Here is a 21,188-nt window from a genome sequence, read left to right as displayed (position 1 = left end):
GGATGTGTGTTAGGGGCGTATACTCCCCTTCATATATACACCAGTCCTGACAAGTCATCTAGGATCTTCCTATCACAAAGTATTCCTTCTGCAAACAACTCGGCTATGAATATGAAACCGCTCAAGGTCTGAAGCAAGGAACAAAGTGCAGGTCTGTGATAGAACAGAGCTCTACTGTTCCTATACCATGCACTGACTATATACACAAACACAATATGGCCATAGTAAAGAACTCAATGTACAGAGGTATGGAAATGCCTACAAACCACAGAGGTGAAGCCCCAAATGCAGAGGGCACTGCAAAAGTCAATGGAGCAGTGGTCTCCTACTACTACAGTATTCCCTTCTGAGTCTTTGCTACAATTCACTATGTCTATCCTTACACATAATTATCTGCCTTTCAGCATAAAAATATCCATATCTATCTGAAACTGCTGTGGACAGTAAAATGGTGCTGCAAAAAGTCAACCTTTTCATGGTTAAATTGGAAAATGACTTGTTCTGTTCCTGCTTGGTTTAAACCCTTAGCTTGGTTCCGCTACATTGATGACATCCTTACCATCAGAGCTGACTGAACAATAGCTAATAACGATCTATTTCACCTTTATACAGACATCCCTGTAAAAAAAAACAACTATTAAATTGGCCTACCTACCTCTGATGGGACAGATACCCACCCAAACATTTCATTCATAGTCTACTGCCTGACCATCGGAAATGCCATGTTAGGGAACCTCTAAGAATCATTATGGTCAGGAGGTCATTGCCAATGTAAGGAGCTGCAAAACCAGTTCTCATATAATGACCATGGTGGGATATAGATCTTAAGGACACAGCAGGACTATATGATTGTTGGGACATTCACAAGTATTTGATTCTGTCCAGGTCCCATCAGCACACAGTAAAAGGCAATAAGACACATTTAAATTTTCTACCAAAATCAATAGGAGATAAGAAACATTGTAATATATGCTGTAGCAGTAATAAATACGTATTCCTCCACTTATCAGACTACTCTCCCACTATCAATTCCCTGATAAAACCTGCTGACAGGTTACAGACAATGCTGATGGAAGATTATAGTGAGGGGAGGAGGGGAGTAATACAAAATTACACAGAAGCTCATTCTGGGGTTCTTTTAATGTCCAATGACACCAATCCTCTGTTCTTTTGTATACCATAGAAGAAATCATAGTATCACCCTATTGTATACAGCTATGTGTTCAGGATATTGCACATAGTAACATCCACCCTATTGCGCACTGCTCACCTCATATGCCATCCGGTGCCCTGGAGCCGCCTCAAGGTTCAAAGATTCATCACCAGCCAGATCAATGGCTACTACGGTGTCATTCTGATACTTCTTACATAGCTCCACTACCTCTAAGGACCAGTCTGTAAGGAGATCAGAAGGAAATATTCAGTGTATAGGTATAGGAAACAATATAACACACATCACCCTCTACTACTAAGACTAAACATAACAGGTATCACATCCTAGAGTCACCTCGGGGCTGCATTATATGAAGGGCACACAGGGTATGTCTACATCAAAGACCTAGTGGGCTTCCCCTACTTACCTCTCCTACCCAAGCTCTTGCATACAGGCTGGCGTCATGTAAGGATGTTATCATGGCCATCTGTGTGGGGCTATAGACAGCCGGAAGAAGATTGTAGCTACATGCCAACATGGTGGCCGTCATGTGGGATTGGGGTGGTATGGCCACTGTGCTCCAGAGTAAGAGTATAGTAGGTGGCATATATGCTGCAGTGATAACATGCGGCGGTGGTCAACAGACAGAATTGTCAAAAGGTTCCATTATATAGGGAATCCGACACCTGACACCTCCAACGATCAACTTTTTGGTAGAGCTATAATGCCCATATATACAGAGAACAGAGCTAGGAACAAACAGCTCCATACATTGTGTAGTGGCTGTGCTGAGTTACTGCAGCTAAATCCCCACTAATGTGAATGTGTGTGGATAGGCCAACAATAAAAGTGGGAATTGGCTCTGATAACCACTAGAATGCCACGATGGACAACTGGCTGTAAAGGTAACTGCAGCAAACCCCTCTCATTTGTAAAAAAAACTGCTGCATTTTCCTGCACAGGTTGCCAAGGTACCGCTGTGCATATACAGTAAACTGTCTTCACATGACATGAAATAACAATACCCCTTTAAGATCTCAATTCTCCACTATAACATAAGAACTAATTCCCACTGCTAGTTAAACCTGTTGACTGTCACGCTTGACAGCACTAATGACTCAGTGTTGTTGTTTTTTAGGGCTGCTGACATGGAGCATCACCCACAAAGGACACCTAGGCACTTGTTGTTTACCTTGTATTCTACACTGCAAGGTGGAGCGGGTCAGTCAGTGCATTGTCAGCCCCAGGATTCGAATTACAAACAATGGACTAGACAGGCTCTCTACCTGTCACCTACAAGTTCCTATCTGTTTTATCTTATACTATTCTCAGAACATCCCACTGAGGTTTAAAGTCATTGAAAGACATATCAATGTGTCAGTATATAAAGCTTAATCATTGTATAATAAAAATACAACTTTTCAACACGCCGTATTGTAATTTTGTACTGAACAATCATGGGCAGCACACATTGAATGAGAATGTGCCCAGGCAATGTGATGGTATGTGGTTCATGACCAAGCTCTAACCGGTTCATTATATAACCAATAATTGGTGCCCTAAAACATTGACTGAATGTACCGACTTCAGTGGCCAAATCTCCAATCTGCACGGGAGTCTCCCAACTATCCCCCTGACAGCAGAACGATCAGACAGAATGGGTTTAAACAAACAATAAAAATGCCAAGGCCCCCTTCCCTTAATTCTCTATCCAACCATTATACTCCCTATGTTACAGTCTCAATTAACCTCTTCCTTGGGTTCCATCTGTCACATGTACTGTGCAAGTAAAATAATGCTATTTCCTTCAAGAATCATCAGCTACTTGGCTTCCAATCCTGACAACCTGACTGTTTCCATTTGCAATATACCTAATACGTAGCCAGGATTATCTAGAAATCTGACACGGTAATAACATACATTTTTCTACCACAAGTGCCTTGTTTTCATTGTAGTCTGTTGAACCTGTTTACTTAGCTGCTATTATAGCAACTTACCTCATATTTGTACAAGGCTAGATTTTTCAGTATGTAATGCTATTGTACCCTTCAGTCTTCAGTAAAAAAATATAGAATTCAAAATAAAATAAATATAACATTGATGTGGTGTGAAGCTTTATCTGAAATAACCTATGAGAGGGCTATAAAGTTCAGGCTTGCTATTACAACTGAGTGGTAGTGCTATGTGGGCAGCAAGTAGGCTCAGTGGTTAGGGCTAGGTCATTAGGGTAGCTTAAAGAGTACCTGTCATTAAAAATATCTTTCGACATGACACCAGGCATACTTGACAAAGACTTGGCGAATAAAGACGTCATATAGTAAGCTGATAGTATGATATTAATAAAACCTGGGTTTGGACACAAAAGGAAGATTAGAGGAAGTAGTTTGATTTTTGGTTGTTTTGGTGGTAGGCCCAGATTGGTGATCTGGTAGAATAAGGGCATTGTTTTGGAAGGTTCAGTACGTTCTTGTTACTTTCCAAGTGACTATGGTGCAGCACACCTGATCTAGGTCCCTTCTAGTGTGCTGTGGTTTAGGGGGCAGGTATCCAAGGGTTTGCCAATGCATAATTCATCTGGTTCAGCATTTGCAACCAGTGACTGAAGAAGTTAGATGCACCCCTAGGGAGTCTGGGAAAACATAAATGCAGCCTATGGCCTATTGTTGTATTCATGTTTTCCAGGACTCCCTAGGGCCGCATCCCACTTCTTCAGCCAGTGGTATTGAAAGGCCAAATGATCAGACTTGAGCACGCTGGAGTTGTGCTCATCTCTAATAATGATCAAATTAATCTTTAAAAAAAACTCTGCGACTTTCTATGGATATTTTAGTTTTTGCCGGTGTGCAGTGTCAGTGTCCTGATCTCCTATAAGATCTCCTATATATTTTCCCAGGAAGTCGTTGTAGTTTTTGTGCTTATACATCCCTTTAGGCACTAAAGGCAGATGTTGAACTAGGGACTTACATTGTGGCACGTTCCCTTAAGTTGTATATGAAGAAGGTGTTTTCCCTACAAATATTGCCTTCAGGTGGGATTATACTATCTCATGGTGGCACCATACAGCAGTCCTTTAGGATGTGTACAGGCTGGGATCTATACATAGTGCCTATGCACTTGGCTTTACCTTTATTTATAACTCATTTACTATGTGTTGGGAAGGGGAGGTATAAAAAAATTATATTCACATCATATGTATACAGGATATAGGATGACATGCCCTTTATTGTTGGTGGTTGCTGCACCTTTAAGCATTAGCACTCTAGATGATATGGAACCAGAATAGCAGGACGTATCCAGACAAATCTCCTTATATAGAGACTACTAAATGCAGAATGCGTAGCCTGGGAGACTATAGGCTTCAAGACTAGAGGTAAATGTCGCCATAGTTACCAGGCAGATCACCTGTGATTGGGGGATTTTGATCAGCTGTCTTTTTTATTCATTATTTATAATCAGAATATTCTTAGTCATCTATATGTTATTGGTATCCTTATGTATACAGCTCTGATGGTTGCAGTATAGAAACAATCCCTGTGTACTCTAATCGAGAGGTCACACTGTATGTTACTCTTATACCTCAGGGTTCTAGTCTGTGACTATGGGGACACATAGGTCTGCGTAGGAGCTGCATACATAAAACTGTAGAAAGTCTATGTTTAAGCAACAACAATATAAACAAAGTTACCGGTTGTATAATTTGTGATGCATTGGAGCAATTGAAGTATTTGGAAATGTCTACACACCCTTTCAACATTGTCTTATCAAACTGAAATAGCAAATGCACATAGTCCCAGACAGGTGATCCTCTACACAACATGTACCCAATACAGGGTTCTGTACATTTGCTGACATCTACAATACAATCTATAATATAGTGGAAAGAATAGCACTTGGAAATAGCTAAGTGGAAACAGGACTTCTTCATATAAGAGAGATCCACTGTATGCCAAAATAAGAGAGTAGAGACTGTAGTTTTCGAGTGGAAGTGCTCTTGCATATAACTGCATATTAGGTCTACTTTATCAAAGGCCCCGGTAGCCTCGGATATGTGGGTGAAATAACACATATTAGGGATTGCATTAGCATAAATCTAAGATCATGTACCTCAAAACTCTCCTACCCATCCTGGCACATTTCATATCTGCCAAACATAACATTTCACAGTTACACTATCAAGTGTCCGAACAGATCCCCTCGGCACGCCGTGGAGGCAATAGGATCCAGAGACAGGAAGCCTCCTGGATCCACACCCTTGGCACCTTGGAACCTAATGGACTGCATAGAGAATATGAATTAACATACTCCTAATGTTATATCACAATTGCATTATGATTTATAAGTGATTTAGTATTGTGTATTTCCACTCTTTCTAAGGTTTGACCATGACACCCCTGAACCAGAGGCCGACAGGTAGTATTGGTACCATAAACAAATTCTGATGCTGCTATATACCCACTCCTCCTCTCACACAGCTCCATTCCTCCCCCACTCAACCTATCTATACTAACATATATCTACCCATACTTAGCCACTATCTCACCTTTACCCATCCCACTATCATTGCCACTCTATTTAATCCCTTTTCATATCCATAGACCATATCCCAGTTACTCCCAGCAATCGCATCTCCCAGTCCTCCCACCTTCTCCCCACCCTATGGCGAAGCTACGTTCCGCCCTCTGTAGCATCAAACACCAGTGTGCATGGTCAGCCCCTATTTAAAGGGGTTATCCAGTGCTACAAAAACATGGCCACTTTCTTCAGAGACAGCACGACTCTTGTCTCCATTTCAGGTGTGGTTTGCAATTAAAGGGGTAGTGCGGCGCTCAGCAATTATTCACAGAATAACACACATTACTAAGTTATACAACTTTGTAATGTATGTTATGTCTGTGAATCGCCCCCTTCCCGTGTCCCCCCCACCCCCGCATGTGGACCCGGAAGACGTGCGGGGGTGGGGGGACACGGGAAGGGGGCAATTCACAGACATAACATACATTACAAACTTTGTAATGTGTGTTATTCTGTGAATAATTGCTGAGTGCCGCACTACACCTTGAGCTCCATTCACTTCAATGGAACTGAGCAGCAAAACCCCGCCCAAGCTGGAGACAATTGCGGTGCAGTCTCTGGAAGAAAGTGGCCACGTTTTTGTAGTGCTGGATAACCCCTTTAAAGGTGTTATCCAGCGCTACAAGAAATGGTCCACTTTCTTCCAGAGACAACACAGATCTTTTGTCTCCAGTTCAGGTATGGTTTGCAATTAAGCTACATTCACTTCAATGGAACTGAGTTACGAAACCTACATCCAAATTGGAGACAAGAGTGGTGCCCTCTCTGGAAGAAAATGGCCATGTTTTTGAAGGGCTGGATAACCCATTTAAAGTGTCCTGACAGTCCGGAGGCTACATCATCAACTTGTGACCCAGCATCGCTGAACACATATGCCCTGAATGTCGCTTCGACTGGTAACTACCCGATCCTGCTACCTCTAGGCTTCCCATCCATTCCGCTTATCACCCCATCTCTTACCCTACTTAATTTTACCTTTCAGCTTCATCTACTGTGTGCCTACATGCTCTCAATCTCCACTCCAGCTGACTGTCGTTAGACATGTAATTATATTATTCCCCTAACTGCAGACCATGGTACTCAATTGGACCCAATCCTTACTTGTTTTCATTCCAGCAGCCCAGCCAACTGCTACCCCACAATATCGCCTTGGATTTACATTGTCTATTATGGTCTACAACGCAGGTTCCTCGCTGACCCTACCTAACATTTTCCTATAACAGCCCCTATGGCCTCTAACTGACACCATCTCCTGCTACTCTTGATGAATCATGTCATAAGTTGGACTACATGTGACCTTACTCCTAAAGATACAAATACCTGGATATTTTTATTTATAGCGGCCATATACTGTATGGTATACCATCTGCCATGTCTCTGCTAGATCATCATTAGAACTAGATCTTTGTCTCCCAATGATGTTTATATATGTTGATTTAAACATGTTTCCGTCTACATGCAAGATAGATTCTCTACATTAACTCTTGAGGCTCATCTTTATGATATATTCATGTATAACCATATAGCCTTGCTATTATTCTACTCTACCGTGTATATATCATCTGTATCACATGTACTTATCTGTTTTATGTATGTTCTTTTGTTCATAGACTCCTAGATAAAGGTGTCACCACTGAAAAGTTGAAATTTATAGTATGTGATTTCACATCTGAAAAAAAAACTATAAACAAGAGCACTTTTAAAACTAAAGTCTCTCCTCTCTTATTTTGGCATACAATGAATTTCTCTTATATGTACAATACAATCTATACCAGGATAGAAGATAAAACAGAGCAGCGGGGGCTGGAATACATTACTTGGCATGTGCCGCATGCAGCATAGAATAGACCTGGCTTTGATGTTGAAGGCTTTTTCTCCTTCCCGTAATCCTTGGTTAACAAGGTCAACCACATCATCCGGAGTGATGTCCCCCCTGTGGAGATAAGAGCGGGACAATGATAACAAAAGGGCATCATGATGCCTTGCCCAGACAACCAGCACCCTGCTCTATACCAGTTTGGCCTAAGTCTTTAATTTATTTCTATTAATTACGTTTTTTAATGGATCGGCCTGTGTTACCTGTACATTGTATGCATATACAGGGCGAGAATCATCTAATAAGATGATGCCACCTTTACAACAAAAGTCAGTGATGTCGTACGTGCAATGCAAATGTCTTTACTGGAGCCCCAGTGGGCTTAGTTGTAATGGTTTTAGCTTTCTGTCAATCTCTTTTGGAAGACCCTTAGCCGACTGATTTAAGGGTACTATTACACGGAACGATAATAGGCCAAATCGGCCCTATCCCGCCGATTATCGTGCTGTGTAATAAACACAACGATCAGCAGGGAGGCCGGGACCACCGCGGCCATAGATTGGCTGAGTGGCCTGTCAGCTAAGACAGACCGCTCTGAAACTGCAGGACCCGGGGAGAAGAGAAGCAGGAGGAGCCCTGGATCCGGCATAGGTAATGTATACCAGTTTAGTAAGGGCTGCAAGGACATCAGTAACGATGTCCCTGCAGCCCTTGTTAAACGATTATCGGGCCGTGTAATAGGCCCTGTAAACGAGCGACGATCTAGCTGATCGACGCTCCTTTACATTTATTATCGGACCCCTATCGGCCCGTCTAATAGTACCCTAAGTACTAATATCTGTGTGTATGAGCACAGCCAAGGCTCAGAGGTTTACAGCGTTGCTTTGCTTGTTTTCTTCAGAGATCCTGGGCGCAAATCCAAACAAAGCAACAAGTGCAAAGAGCATACATATACTTCCCCAGTTTATAATATATAACCTGATTAATATAGATAATGAACTGGATCCCAATAGATTCCAATATAAGATGAATCTATGGGCCTATGGGTTGATGTGAGAAATGTATATTGTCATCTAGTAACATAACATTAGCCCACACACTATAGGATGGGTCTACATACATAAACCACATTACTTACTCTTCCTGTTCCCATGGGATTGGGTCCACTTTGGAGTTGGCCAAAAAGTGAGGGCTGTATCTGACCTCCACATACGCTACCCCTTCCTTGGCTTTCATTTCTACAAACTCATAAGCGACCCTCTTAATGGCTTCTCTGTCACCTCTAAATGAAAAAACAAACCAATCAATTATCATACGAAGCATGGTAAAAAGTTTTTAAAAAGGGATTATATGGGATTAGAAAGTCCATGAAATGAAACCATTTTCCTAATTTCAGACAACACCTTAAGTAGAAAGTGCAGAACAGCAGGTTACTTACTTAAAAGGACTTCACATTAAGAATAAGGGATAGTCACTTTCCCTGACCCTTCGCAGCTGCCATACCAACAGCACCCCCCCCCCACACACACACACACACACACACACACACACACACACACACACACACACACACACACAGTCCCTGTTATTTACCGCATCGTCCTAGTCATCTCAGCAGGGTCTGTATTCTCTGGCAATCACTGATCACAGTAGTGTCCCACCTCAGTTAATGATTGGCTGAGCGAGAAGTTCCTGCTGAGCTGACTCAACTTGAACCCAGAAAGAAGTGGTGAGAGGTACAAGGGTCCAAAATGGTTGGTATCAGGGAATCAAGGTAGGTCAGTAGGACTTATTTTTTTTTATATTTAATATAACCTCCCAACCATATATAAAGAATATATTTGTCCTTAGCCAACCTCTAAACCTAGTTGACGGGGAAATTGGTATTCGAAGGCTAGCCATGGTTCAGCGAGTGTTTACGTGTTTTATATTAAGACTTGGTGTAAACGCTGCCAGACTCCTCTGGTGGTGGCTTATCCCTTAGAGAACAAAATGATAGGGTGCTTGTATTTAAACTTGTATGATCCTTCCCTCCCTATTATTGTCTGTAGGGGTGAGTCAGGAGACCCCAGTACACATTATATAGTTTGCTGGTCCTGCTGCAATCAGTGTCCTCAGCAATCAGTGTGTATGGGGGCCTTAACATCCACCCACCGCCTAATCAGTGGCTCAGGCTGTTGCTCTTTCCTACCACCATGCTTTAGGGCCCTTGCACACTGAGCAATTCTCGAGGAATTGTAGCTGAAAAATTTCTGATTGAAATTCCTCGCCTATTCTGCTCTGGCGGAATTCGAGCGGAATTTGAGCGGAATTCGAGCGGAATCCGCGCGGAAATCAAGCGGAATGCAAGCGGAATTACCAGCAGAATTCAAACCCCATTGACTTCTATAAGATTCCTCTAGCGGAATCCGCCCAAAGAATTGACATGTACATTCTTCGGGCGGAATGCGGATTCTCGGCGGAATCCGCGCGGAATTCCGGACGGAAATTTACTCTGTGTGCACGGGCAGTCGGAAATCCCATTGTTCTCTATGGAAAGAGCAATGTTGCATTTACACGGGCGGAATTCCACGCGGATTCCGCCCGCTTTTTATGGAGAATTGCTCCGTGTGCACATACCCTTATACTGCAACTCTGCTTGTTCTGAGTGTGGATATCCATCAAAATGATTGCGACAATTATAAACTAAACAGTGATAAAAGAAGATTATTAGCCCCACACGGATTGAGCTCAGCCAAGGGAAATACTGCACATGTAGACATCAGAAAATACTCCTAATATGGCTTACAGACAGGTCTGCACAGATCAGATTGTACTATGGCCTTGTTTGCACTTAATAATCTTGGAGGTTTCACATCCTCAAGGGAAACACTACATTACTACATCACATGGCAGATGCTCGGCCTTCACTGATAACCAGCACGTGGTGTAAAGTTACTGGCTAAATCCTGTATACATTGGGTTAATGTGAATCTCCGACAGTTATCATCATGGGCGGATATTCTCAGAATCAGAATTCATGTGAATGGAATAAACGGCAGTGTGAGGTGTAGTCAACTGAATGGAGGAGCTATTGTGCATCTGTAAACAATGAAGGAGACGCAACACTAAAGGGCCTTTTACACGGGCTGAACATCGGCCAGGAGCGTTCCTGAAAATGCTCTCTTTAAACTGTGTAAAAGTGACAGCGTTTAGCCAAGGACTGAAAATTCACCCGATCCTCGGCTGATTGTATCTTTTGAGCTAGCTTTGAAATTTCTTGTTATCAGCCACATATCTTCCTGTGTAAACAGGAAATGTGCGGCAAATAGCAAATAGAAACTGATAGCATGTATATGCATATATCAGTGCTATCAGTTTCCAAATCAGACAAGCAGTGTATACATACAATCTGTGCTGCTGTGTGATCTGGCATCCCGCTGCCCAACTGTCCACTGCTGCATCTTGAGGCTGCTGCCTCCTTCAGCATGATTGACAGTCAAAAGAGGCGGGGAGGGATGGAGATACAGCTGGTGGCCGGAAATAGCAGGGCGGAAAAGCCAGATCACACAGCTTTCGCCAGTTTGCAGCTACCGGTGCCTGAGAAATCTTTATAAAAGAACCCTTAATGGGGTGATGATAAAGCTTTGGCTGTCCGGCATGATAGGGTAGTTTTGCAACTGCTGAAGGGCAACAGTTTGACATCTTTGGTCTAGAAGGTCGGACGCCCACCAAACATCGACGGCCAGTGCTTTAACATTACTTTGTGATCCAAATATGATTCAAATTGATACAGCCATAGAGGACAATGCAGACCATGTACTACACATCATAAAGTGCAGCAGCTGCTATGTATACCAAGCCTAGAGCTAAAGCATTGTCCCGGCCCAGACCTTATTAACATCGCCTATGTTTACTTCTGTATAAATAACCCTACAATATACAGAAAAGCGGACCAAGAATCGCCTGAGGACATGTGCTCTTCGTAGACCTGGGATCTGGGAACATCTGGTTATAAATGGTTTCACATGGGGCTCGACTGAAAGAGAAATGAGAATTTGTAATGATGGAGCGGGTGGGTGACTCACGCTATGGCAGGCATGTAATAATTGAATTTGGCGAGAAATTCTGTAAGGCTGAGAGGTTCATCGTATGATATGATTTTAAGGAGTTCTTCCGGAGTGTCTGCGGGAATCTTGATCTGCCGTCTCCTGGATGGAGAAAAATTGTAGATTAGGAGAAATATAATAAAAAAAATACATAAGTCAAATGGACAACTATAAGATCACAGTAGGGCTGGGAATTTAACCTCCAGCTTGCAGTAGGTGATGCACACATCCAGTGAGTGCGGGCCCAGAGCTGCAGCTCTTCCCTGCAGGGGGTTACTCTGCCACCACTCAAGACATGCAGGACCCTGAGGAGGTGCCGACCCACGTCGGCTACGGGGCCCTGCAGGAGGACAACATGCTGCTGCAACCCGCCCAGCCGTCACCCACCCTGCTCTGCCGCAGCCACACCTGCCACTCCCTGTCACCCTTCCTGAATTCTGCCTCCAACATCTGCCTTCGCTCCTGCCTCTCTTCCCATAGCCAGGGACATTGCTGTCGGGATGCAGGCTCTCCAGGCTGCTGGCACCCCTATCAGCAGCTGCCAACCTGTAGGGTATTCAAGGTATACCTGACGAAGGTCTATGAAAACCACCAGGCCCAGCAGTAATCATGAAGGAAACTACCCTAGTATATAATGAGTCAGTATGTACTGTGGTAGTGCAGTGTCTTTATACACTGAGCTAGCGCTGGTGCTGTATATAGACCTGCTGCACTGCCACAGTATATACAGAATCTGTATATAATGTGGCAGTCTCCTTCATTTACACTGTGCTGGTCCTGGTGTTGTATATAGACCTGCTGCACTGCCACGGTATATACAGAGCCTGTATATACTGTGGCAGTCTCCTCTATGTACACTGACAGCCCTGGTGTTGTGTATACAGACACTGCACTGCCACAGACACTGACAGCTCTCCTACCTTTACCTGTAAGGCGTTTCTCTCTGGTGCAGTAGCAAAGCTCCGGAGGGAAATAAATCTTTGAACTGATCTCATTCATTTGAATGGAACATTTCAACGCATCCGCCGATTTAATTGTACCGCCAGATTGCTGGACAGCTCATACAGCAGAATGTATTTTTCAGCGTTCTGCCATATGACCCAATAGGACAACTAATGACAACTGATGCATTTTTGTGGCGTCGGTTTCCGTAAAAGAAGGATGCCAGACCACCTTACAATTGTAGACCCGGCCTTACTGCTTGCTAGATACTGGCTAGTGTATGCATAGTAACTGGTCACAGCTGGACTAATACTGTGTCATGCCTGTCTCTGTCTAAAGTCTATTTTCTTTTATAGGACTGCCCATAAATGACAAGCAAAAGTAGGCATTTCTATGCCATTTTAGTGACTTGAGTTAGGAGGTGACATATGCGTTCCCATTTTCAACCTGTTTTATTTCTTTTATTTCTTTCAACCTGTATATTATTTCTTTGTATAAGTAAACTTATATCAACAGCTTCTTTTTCCATTGTTAATTTTTTTTTAGTTTTTAATAAACATTTTACAAAAGGAACATATGGTTGTTAGTTACTTTGCAAAATGGATGATTGTCTCTGGTTTGAAGCTTCCATCTAGGTGAACGTGAAGCTCGACCTAAGGGGAGAAAAATAGAAGTCAAAATCAAGCACTTCCTGAACACAAATTCTATAATCAAGACAAAATACCGTCAGGTTTGCTGTTCAATGTAAGCCGCTAATTTTGGGTATATGACCTTCTAAGAACACTCTAGGATTGGAGTTTAGACACTAGAGACCTTCAATGACTGATACCCTTTAGGTTTAGAACTGCTTATAATGGTACCCAATTACTGGGGAACTATAAGATGCTGGACTAAAAATATTTGAAGAAGTTTCCTGTTGGAATGTAAATGCCCCTCCCATACATAGAGAATGTATATTGGTAGTGAGATTTCTCTAAGTTGACGCCCTTTTGTTTTTGCCTAGATCAGCAGGGACCTTATCACTGGGCTCACACAGTATGAATAGACAATTCATGCCACAACATGTGAAGAAGATAAACACACCATGACGTCAATTCCCTTGTTAGTTTTTGTATTTTGCTATGTTATTTATACCAAAGGGTGTTAAATTATATGTTACTTTTTATATATAATTATATATGAAAGACTTTAAAGGGAAAAGAAGAAAAGGATGATATTTAAAGTAGATAAATGGAGGCAGTGACAGACTGAAGAGCCAAATGGAAAACAGGACATTAGGGGGAGTGGTCACCAATACCAAGGCCAGATATGAGCCACCAAATCAATTATTTACTTAGTAATATTGAGTCATCATCCAGCTCTACCAATCTGGTGATGGACGACTTCCAGGAACAAAATATCACCTCAGTCATCCATTCAACACAAATGACACATTTTTGGAAATTTTGGTGGAACAACATTTTTTCCGATTTGCTTCACAAAGATTTATTGCCTATAAGATTTATATAAATGCAGCTGTTCAGGCCACTGACTGCCAAATTCTGTGTTCTGGCTCTGGGTCCACCTTCTCAGTAGGGAATACAGCTCTGCCATAATAATTACACTGACATCTCCCAAAGAGGAAAAAGACTATTCAGTCCATTGGGACCCCTAACTTTCCATTATGAGCTTTGTTGCATACCCTGAGGTCAAATTGTTTTTTTCAGTAACAGACACAGCTGGCTTCCTCTAAAGCAAAAAAAATGTATCCCTAGAGCTTGTAAACAACCAGGCGGTGTTATTTCCGAATTTACCATATACAATTATTATTATTTTTATAGATCACTTTGGTGCTGAGGTCCTTAGTAGTGGGTCTACCTTCATGTGAGGGGAAACAGGTTCCTGAAGAAGGGAAAACTGGCTAAATTATTGGGTTTGCAGGTGGCTCCACCAAAGACATAGCCTTTTTAGATGCTAAGGATTCTGTGATGTTCTGTACTCAGGTTCTCATGTCACTATGGATGGTTGGTGGACATGGACAGGGCTCTCCATGACCACATACCCAGCAATTTTAAGGGAATAGAGCCACCCCTAGTGTTGTGCCAGCTATCTTTCCTATGAATTATGGAAAAAGAGTGAGCCCTCCTGCCCTGGATAATGGTGGCACCACCCATGTATGTAGCTACAGATGAACACGATTCTTTGAACTATTCATGCAACTGATGAGAAATCAGATCATTACATTAGGTAACATTGGTCATTAATATCTAATCACTAAATGTTCCATAAGGAACCTGCCTGGTTTTGCTGAGACAGCCTCCTACTGCAGTGGACTATGATCCCCGTGACATTCAAAAACACATTACTGCCTGTTGAAAAGATTGATAGAAGATTATGTATCGATCATGACCAAAGGGTAAATGATAATAAATAAATGAAAATCTGGGGGCGTGGTGTCCTATGGCCCCAGGGAACACCAGAATAAAGAGGGCACCATACTCCTTAACATTGCCATTTTCATTCACTCTCAGTATATGGGAGATCGACAACTACATACCCAGAGTCTGAAGAAGGGGAATAGGGCATGCATTGTAGGTTCTGTGCACATACAGTATTTTGGGTCTTATTTTGGTTGGCATTTCTTACTAAAACCAAGAGTTGAACCAACATAGACAAAAAGTATAATAAAAACATTTGCACTTGCTAAGAAATGTTTGGCGGCAGTACAGAGAATGGATGGAGCACTGGCCACACCTATCCTGTGTACAGGTAATAAAATAATGACATAGCAATAACAATGTCGACAATAAGAATAAAAGAGGCCTACATGTATAAAAGTGCCAATACATGGGTTTGCCAAAAAATGACTAGAGTCTGTAGACAGGAGTGGCACTGTACCTGGAATATAAGCAGAATAAACATGACCCTGTCAATGATACCAAATCTTGGAAGTCGATTGACAGGGGATCCGTTCCTATATTTTTAGAAACATCCTGTCTGTGATCTCTGGCCAAGAAGCAGATAGTAACATTTTCAAGATATTAGTCAAAATGGGAAGTGAAAACTATTCAATCAATTACTTGAAATGCATTTACTACTCACACCGGTGGTAACAGAGGGTCACATAGGGAATTCTTATGTCATGCTCAGTCATAGATCCTGGTCACCTTCTTGGACATTTTCCATCAAATTGCAAAGTTATATTAGGTAAGGGATACACTTGACCTATGGGTGGTGTGTGCAGGGCCTTCTACAGAAAGAGCTGAGACACAGTTAACCCTGCTCTGTAGTTACCATTATAACCTCAGAATAAGGCCTCGTGCACGCGGCCATAGTATGGTTCAGGACAATGTTTGAATAGTACAGAGCCATAATATAGAACCCATAGAGGTCTTTGGAACCCTGCCATACCTCTGAAAGATGCAAATTTATATAAATGGAGCAAATGTGCAATACAATACACAACTAATAGATGGGTGTGGTGGTGTGGGTCTAGTGCCTATTACTCCCCCCTGATTTTCTAGGAATCACAAGGCTTTGAGCTAATGCGGTGTGTAATAACAGCAATACTTGTTTTCCTTGGAACCATCCTGTCATGGAAGGCATCTTTATCAAGTGATTGAAACGCGGAACATTCATGTATATTGGGACATCGGAAGAGAGAGCTATTAGCCAAAACAACGTCTGGTTGACAGTCAGGGCCGGCATTAGCACAGGGCTTACCTAGGCAAGTGCCGGGGCCCACAGCACCTTTAGGGGCACAGAGAGGGAGAGGGGCCCGGTGTTCTAATGTTCAGCCTGCTCACTCTAGTGCAGAGTGAGTGGGCTGAACATCAGACGCCAAAGGAGAGGGAGCAGGACCTGCACAGAGAGAGGGAAAAGGGTGAAGGACCTCATCACATGACCCACAGGTCCTAAACCTTACAGTGTGGAGAGCGGCCTGACAGGGAGGATGAGGGAGAAGACTGATCTGTAAGTGCTGTGTGTCCATGTCAATCAGTCAGTTTGTGTCAGTCAGTCATTTAGTGTATGTATCAATAATGTATGTTTGTGTATGTTAGTGGTGTCTGAAGTGATTGTGGATAGTGGATGGATGAGGGGCCCCCGGAGGCTCTCGCCCAAGGGCCCGCAAAAACCTGGAGCCAGCTAGATTTCCCATATGCATGCTGGGCTTGGCTTAACATGTATGTATTCTTACTGGGGAGAGCGAGGCCAGACCACTGCCAGATGTCTTTGGCGGCGTCCTATGTCCCCCAAAAACAAAAGGATTGGACATGTTAAAAAACAGCATCTAATCGGTATTACTGACCATCTAAACCGTAAGTTTACTGTGTCCACTATGGCACAAGTTCAGTGATTGGGCTATCGAGGCAACCATACCAATGCCCAAAGAGTCCCATTAGTTAGAACAGGGCTTGTGCATAAAACTCTCTGGGCTCCATACAGTTGCCTTGGCATCCTGACCAACTAGTATGTGCAGCATCTCTCCTCACTCAATTTTGCAGAACAGATAAAAAAAGACTTTCACTTTAAAATCAGCCTTCTAAACATAATTTGGTCCCCTGCATTGTTCCAGGTGCAGCATTGTGGGAGATGGCATTTGGACTGAGAGGCTCTTACATGGGAATCAAGCCAGAAAGGCAAAAGTGCTTTATGAGTAAAAGGGAAAACTGAAGGCTTTATCTTGTCATGCACGTTAGGGTCAGCATGTTCAGAAACAGCCCAGCTAAGCAAATATCACCTACTGTCTTTGTTCCTCTAAGCGTGTCTTCATCCGAGAGCATAAACAAACAAAAAACACATAGCCGCACTTTGGAGGCTCAGACCCCCATACACAAGCATGACCTTTAATGAAATGAAATCTCTCCTTCAACCTCCTGCCTTGTAATTGTTAGGAGCTAAAGCTAGTAAACATACACCACAGATACAAAAAAAAATTTTATGTTTTCCACATACATCCCTTATGACAGCATATACACACAGGGATTGCCATTGAAACATTGGGTGTCCTGGCTCTTGATGATAGAGGTTCTGGTAAAGTACTGACTGCTTCCAACTAACTGGTTTTGTGTTATTAATAACCCTGAGGTGCCATGACCATCGACTAGTGATAGGTGACTCAATGGTGTCCAGTCACGTCCCTGGTTATCTAGTGTTGGCGGATACCATATGTAGATTTTCACCAGTGGTGTTATGCATGCGTATTATTAGCTTTGTGGTCCTATAATCACTAGTGGTGGATACAGGTCTTCCTTTATAGACAATGGTGTCAGTGGTGAGTGTTTTATAGTGACACTGTATCCACAATCTCCACCCCGCCCCAACCACTTGTACCTTCAAATAGCTGAGTTAAATCCAAAATCTGTCCTGTGGTCTGTTAGGTGATACAATTTTTATCCTAAAAAACAATCCCTTCACCATCCCTCCTCCCCATCTTCCTCATCATAAGGAATGCCCCTAGAAGGATTTCTCCTATTCATCACTTGTCTGAACACTGCACATGTGCCTTAACAATCCAGCACATGTGCTGTGTTCAGACAGGTGATGGTTAGAATAATCCTGCCAGAGGCATTCCTAATGGTGAATGGTAATGGTAAGGAGTCGCTTTAAGACCCTGGTGACCCTCGTGATCAGTCCCAGGACATTCAGGATGTCCATTCATTTATTAATATGAGGTTAAGACCTACAGCATAGCATGTCACTGAAGTACCCAGCCAGCCCTACTGAGCTAAGGGACACCTTCCTCTGCTTTCGCCAACTTCAAATGTTGCCATCACAACAACCTGCTGACGAAACAGCGCTCCAACCACAGCAAGATGAGAAATAGGAAACATTTTTCAATCACATGAGATAACATTGTCCTTGATCATCACTTTCAGGACATGTTTAGAGAACAACTTTATGATGACTTTAACAGACTATCTTGCAGAGAAAAAGATTGCAAAAGTAGTAAACTTAACATATGAATGCTCAGCATATCGTGGATATAATAGATTAATAATTTGCTAAGAGGGAATGTATATCTGTCTAATTAGGGAAAATCAATGTCATTGAATGTGATCCCCCATCTGGGACCCCTATAAAGAGCCTTGACAAAGTGTCACTCCCACTGTGGTGGAGCAACTATGTTTTCCCATAGGAGCTCCTGCGGTTTCCTGCAGATAGCTTGGTGACTGCATATAAGACCTCCGTCCCCAGGTGATAGCTGCGAGAAAACATTGCAGAAGGGTACACATTGGGAGGGGGGGGATGGGTTTCTAGAGCTGTAGTTGCTCTTCCCAGTTGCTGGGATTTGTAGTTCTACGCTCTAGATACTGCTCTACGATATATGTAAGTGGAATGTCCTACAGTAGCTATTCACTTGAGTGAGATGTATCCAGCAAGTTTCTCAACCCCAGAAGACTACAATAAATTTGTAATTGTCTACTGAAAAGATACACACACTACAGACTATAATTACAAGGATAATATCACTATCATTATGTATTTACATGCAGGATATTAATCACATCACCACATAAGTTTATAGAAGCATTAATCATTGTTGTCACCTACTTCTGGAAATAGTTTCCTGTAATTTTCGGCTTCTGACAAATCTCTCTTCCTGTGAACTGCTCGTAGATTTTAGGTAATAAGGGTACATTATGCTCTAGTAACAGAAAAAGCACACAACTAAGGGTGTGTATTCGGTTCACTAAGGAACATAGCCACAATGGAATATACTGAAAAATTAAAGAAACCCTAGGCTACACAGTGACATGTTGTCATCTCTGACCATAGGGGTAAGAGGCCATTGTTCTGAGCAGTGGTACATGATGTGATCACATAGTGGTTAGTACTCTGCATTATGGCTGCAGCGCTCAACTTCTAATACTGGTTATGACATGTCCGATTTACTCTTATGCTGGGCATATACACTACACAATCATTCTGCCACCTCTAGCCCTAAAAAAGCCTTGTACGGAGCAGAGGTATAATGTGATCATATAGTGGTTAGTACTCACTCCATCAACCTGGTTCCGACATACTGTCATGTCTGGTCTCAGGTGCGAGAAGCCATTATATCAGGCAGTGATGTGGTTAGTACTCTGCATTGCGGCTGCAACCCCAATTGTGAATTAAAGATTCATAGACAGTAACTTCTGGAAAAATCTTACAAATATTTGAGGCAGCTCCCCACACCTCGTATGTTGGAGCAGGAGCTTCCATTTATAATATAAGCCATATGGAAAAATAATCCCAGGCAAAGGTTCGTACTGTTTCCATGCAGCTCTATTAAAACAGAATTTGTCAGACCCCTTATAAGAAGACTGGGTCCAACTTGAAGCCCTATAGCTGTGGCAAAATTACAATCATGATCATCATGCTTGGATAGGAAGGCATAATGGGTAATTTCTCAACAGCTACAAGGAAGCAGGCTGGACACCACCATTGACTGCCAAACCAAGTCCAATGCTGGTTCCTAAATACGTATGCACCTATGGGGGACCTTCTTAGCTGCCCGCAGACACTCTTTATGAATAACCTGAAGAAACCAATCAGTTCGCAAAAGTGTCATTGTTTCATCCTGGAGACTTCAATGTTGCAGCTCATGGTGCCCAAGGAAGCTTCCCAATGCTCTGATGCTAATCCAGATTAGTTGTGGCATAAGTAGCTTGTTGCTTTGTCATGCCTGATTTTGTGCTTTTATGTACCCTTGGAATTATAAATCGCTAGGGCACATGTAGCCACTATATAAAGATCATTATTATTAATAATTTGGGCATATTTTAGCTATGAATGTTCAACATATGATACAGCTATTTGGCTTCCTATGGTAGTTTTATGGTGATTTTACTTGGCACTATATGGTGGGTTTATTTAAAGGGAGACTTTCAGAAGTGTTCTACTCTCTGAACCAAGAACACCATGAAATCCAGACAGTTTTCCTCATTACTAGCAACTAAGTTTTAATTGTGAAATGCTGTAGATTTGGGTGGGGAAACCTAGGTATACCAAACTCCCAGATACTTCTATCATGGCCTGATCTGTAAGGGTCTTCACACCCCCCATAATCATTAGAATGAGTTTGGAGAAGTGTGTAGCTGTGCTGTTCAATCCCCGGCTTGCTGCAATCTATGTCCAGTTGCAAGACCCAGGCCCATAGACTTATAATGGAGCATGTCTCCTGCAACTTGAGGTTGTGGCATGCAGGAGTGGGGTTCCAAGCAACCAGACTCAGACTTTTGACAGGGACACTTAAAGGAAGCATGATCAGCAGCTTGTAGATAGTATTTCTTTAACTTTTTGAAAGACTGGAAGTGTAAAGTAGGCCTCCACATGTTTACCTGGAGCCTCTTCAGACTTTTATCAGGCCTGACTGAAGTTACTATCTAGCTAAGGTCTACACATATATAACAAAAAAGTGACAGGTGTGTACAAAGAGCAACTGTGTTCCCCCAGACTCTGCAGTATAACATAAGAGAGAGTCATAGTATACCTTTAACAAGTGCCTTGATATAAACACTTGCTGTTTGTTCTTGTGGTAAGTACAGAGTCATTTGGCAGGTGAGCACAATAACACGAGGTCTCACCATACAGGTTCCTGCAGTGATGATAGACACAACATTACAATGATTTGGAGGTAACGCACATATCA

At 42.5% G+C, this 21,188-nt stretch overlaps 1 protein-coding gene across 1 annotated transcript in view; it reads right to left on the bottom strand.

Moving 5' to 3' along the window:
- Positions 1-21,188, bottom strand: part of LOC138771631 (adenosine deaminase) — a 39,832-nt gene that overhangs the window by 13,121 nt on the left and 5,523 nt on the right. The window contains exons 2-6 of the mRNA XM_069951471.1: positions 13,163-13,224; positions 11,609-11,731; positions 8,680-8,823; positions 7,543-7,658; positions 1,271-1,395 (exon numbers count right to left, since the gene is read on the bottom strand). Coding sequence (XP_069807572.1) covers positions 1,271-1,395; positions 7,543-7,658; positions 8,680-8,823; positions 11,609-11,731; positions 13,163-13,224 — 570 coding nt within the window. The remainder of the gene's footprint in view (positions 1-1,270; positions 1,396-7,542; positions 7,659-8,679; positions 8,824-11,608; positions 11,732-13,162; positions 13,225-21,188) is intronic.

This window comes from Dendropsophus ebraccatus, chromosome 14 (assembly GCF_027789765.1).
Source record: "Dendropsophus ebraccatus isolate aDenEbr1 chromosome 14, aDenEbr1.pat, whole genome shotgun sequence".
Lineage (NCBI taxonomy): Eukaryota > Metazoa > Chordata > Amphibia > Anura > Hylidae > Dendropsophus > Dendropsophus ebraccatus.
This window is presented reverse-complemented; position numbering and strand designations above follow the sequence as displayed.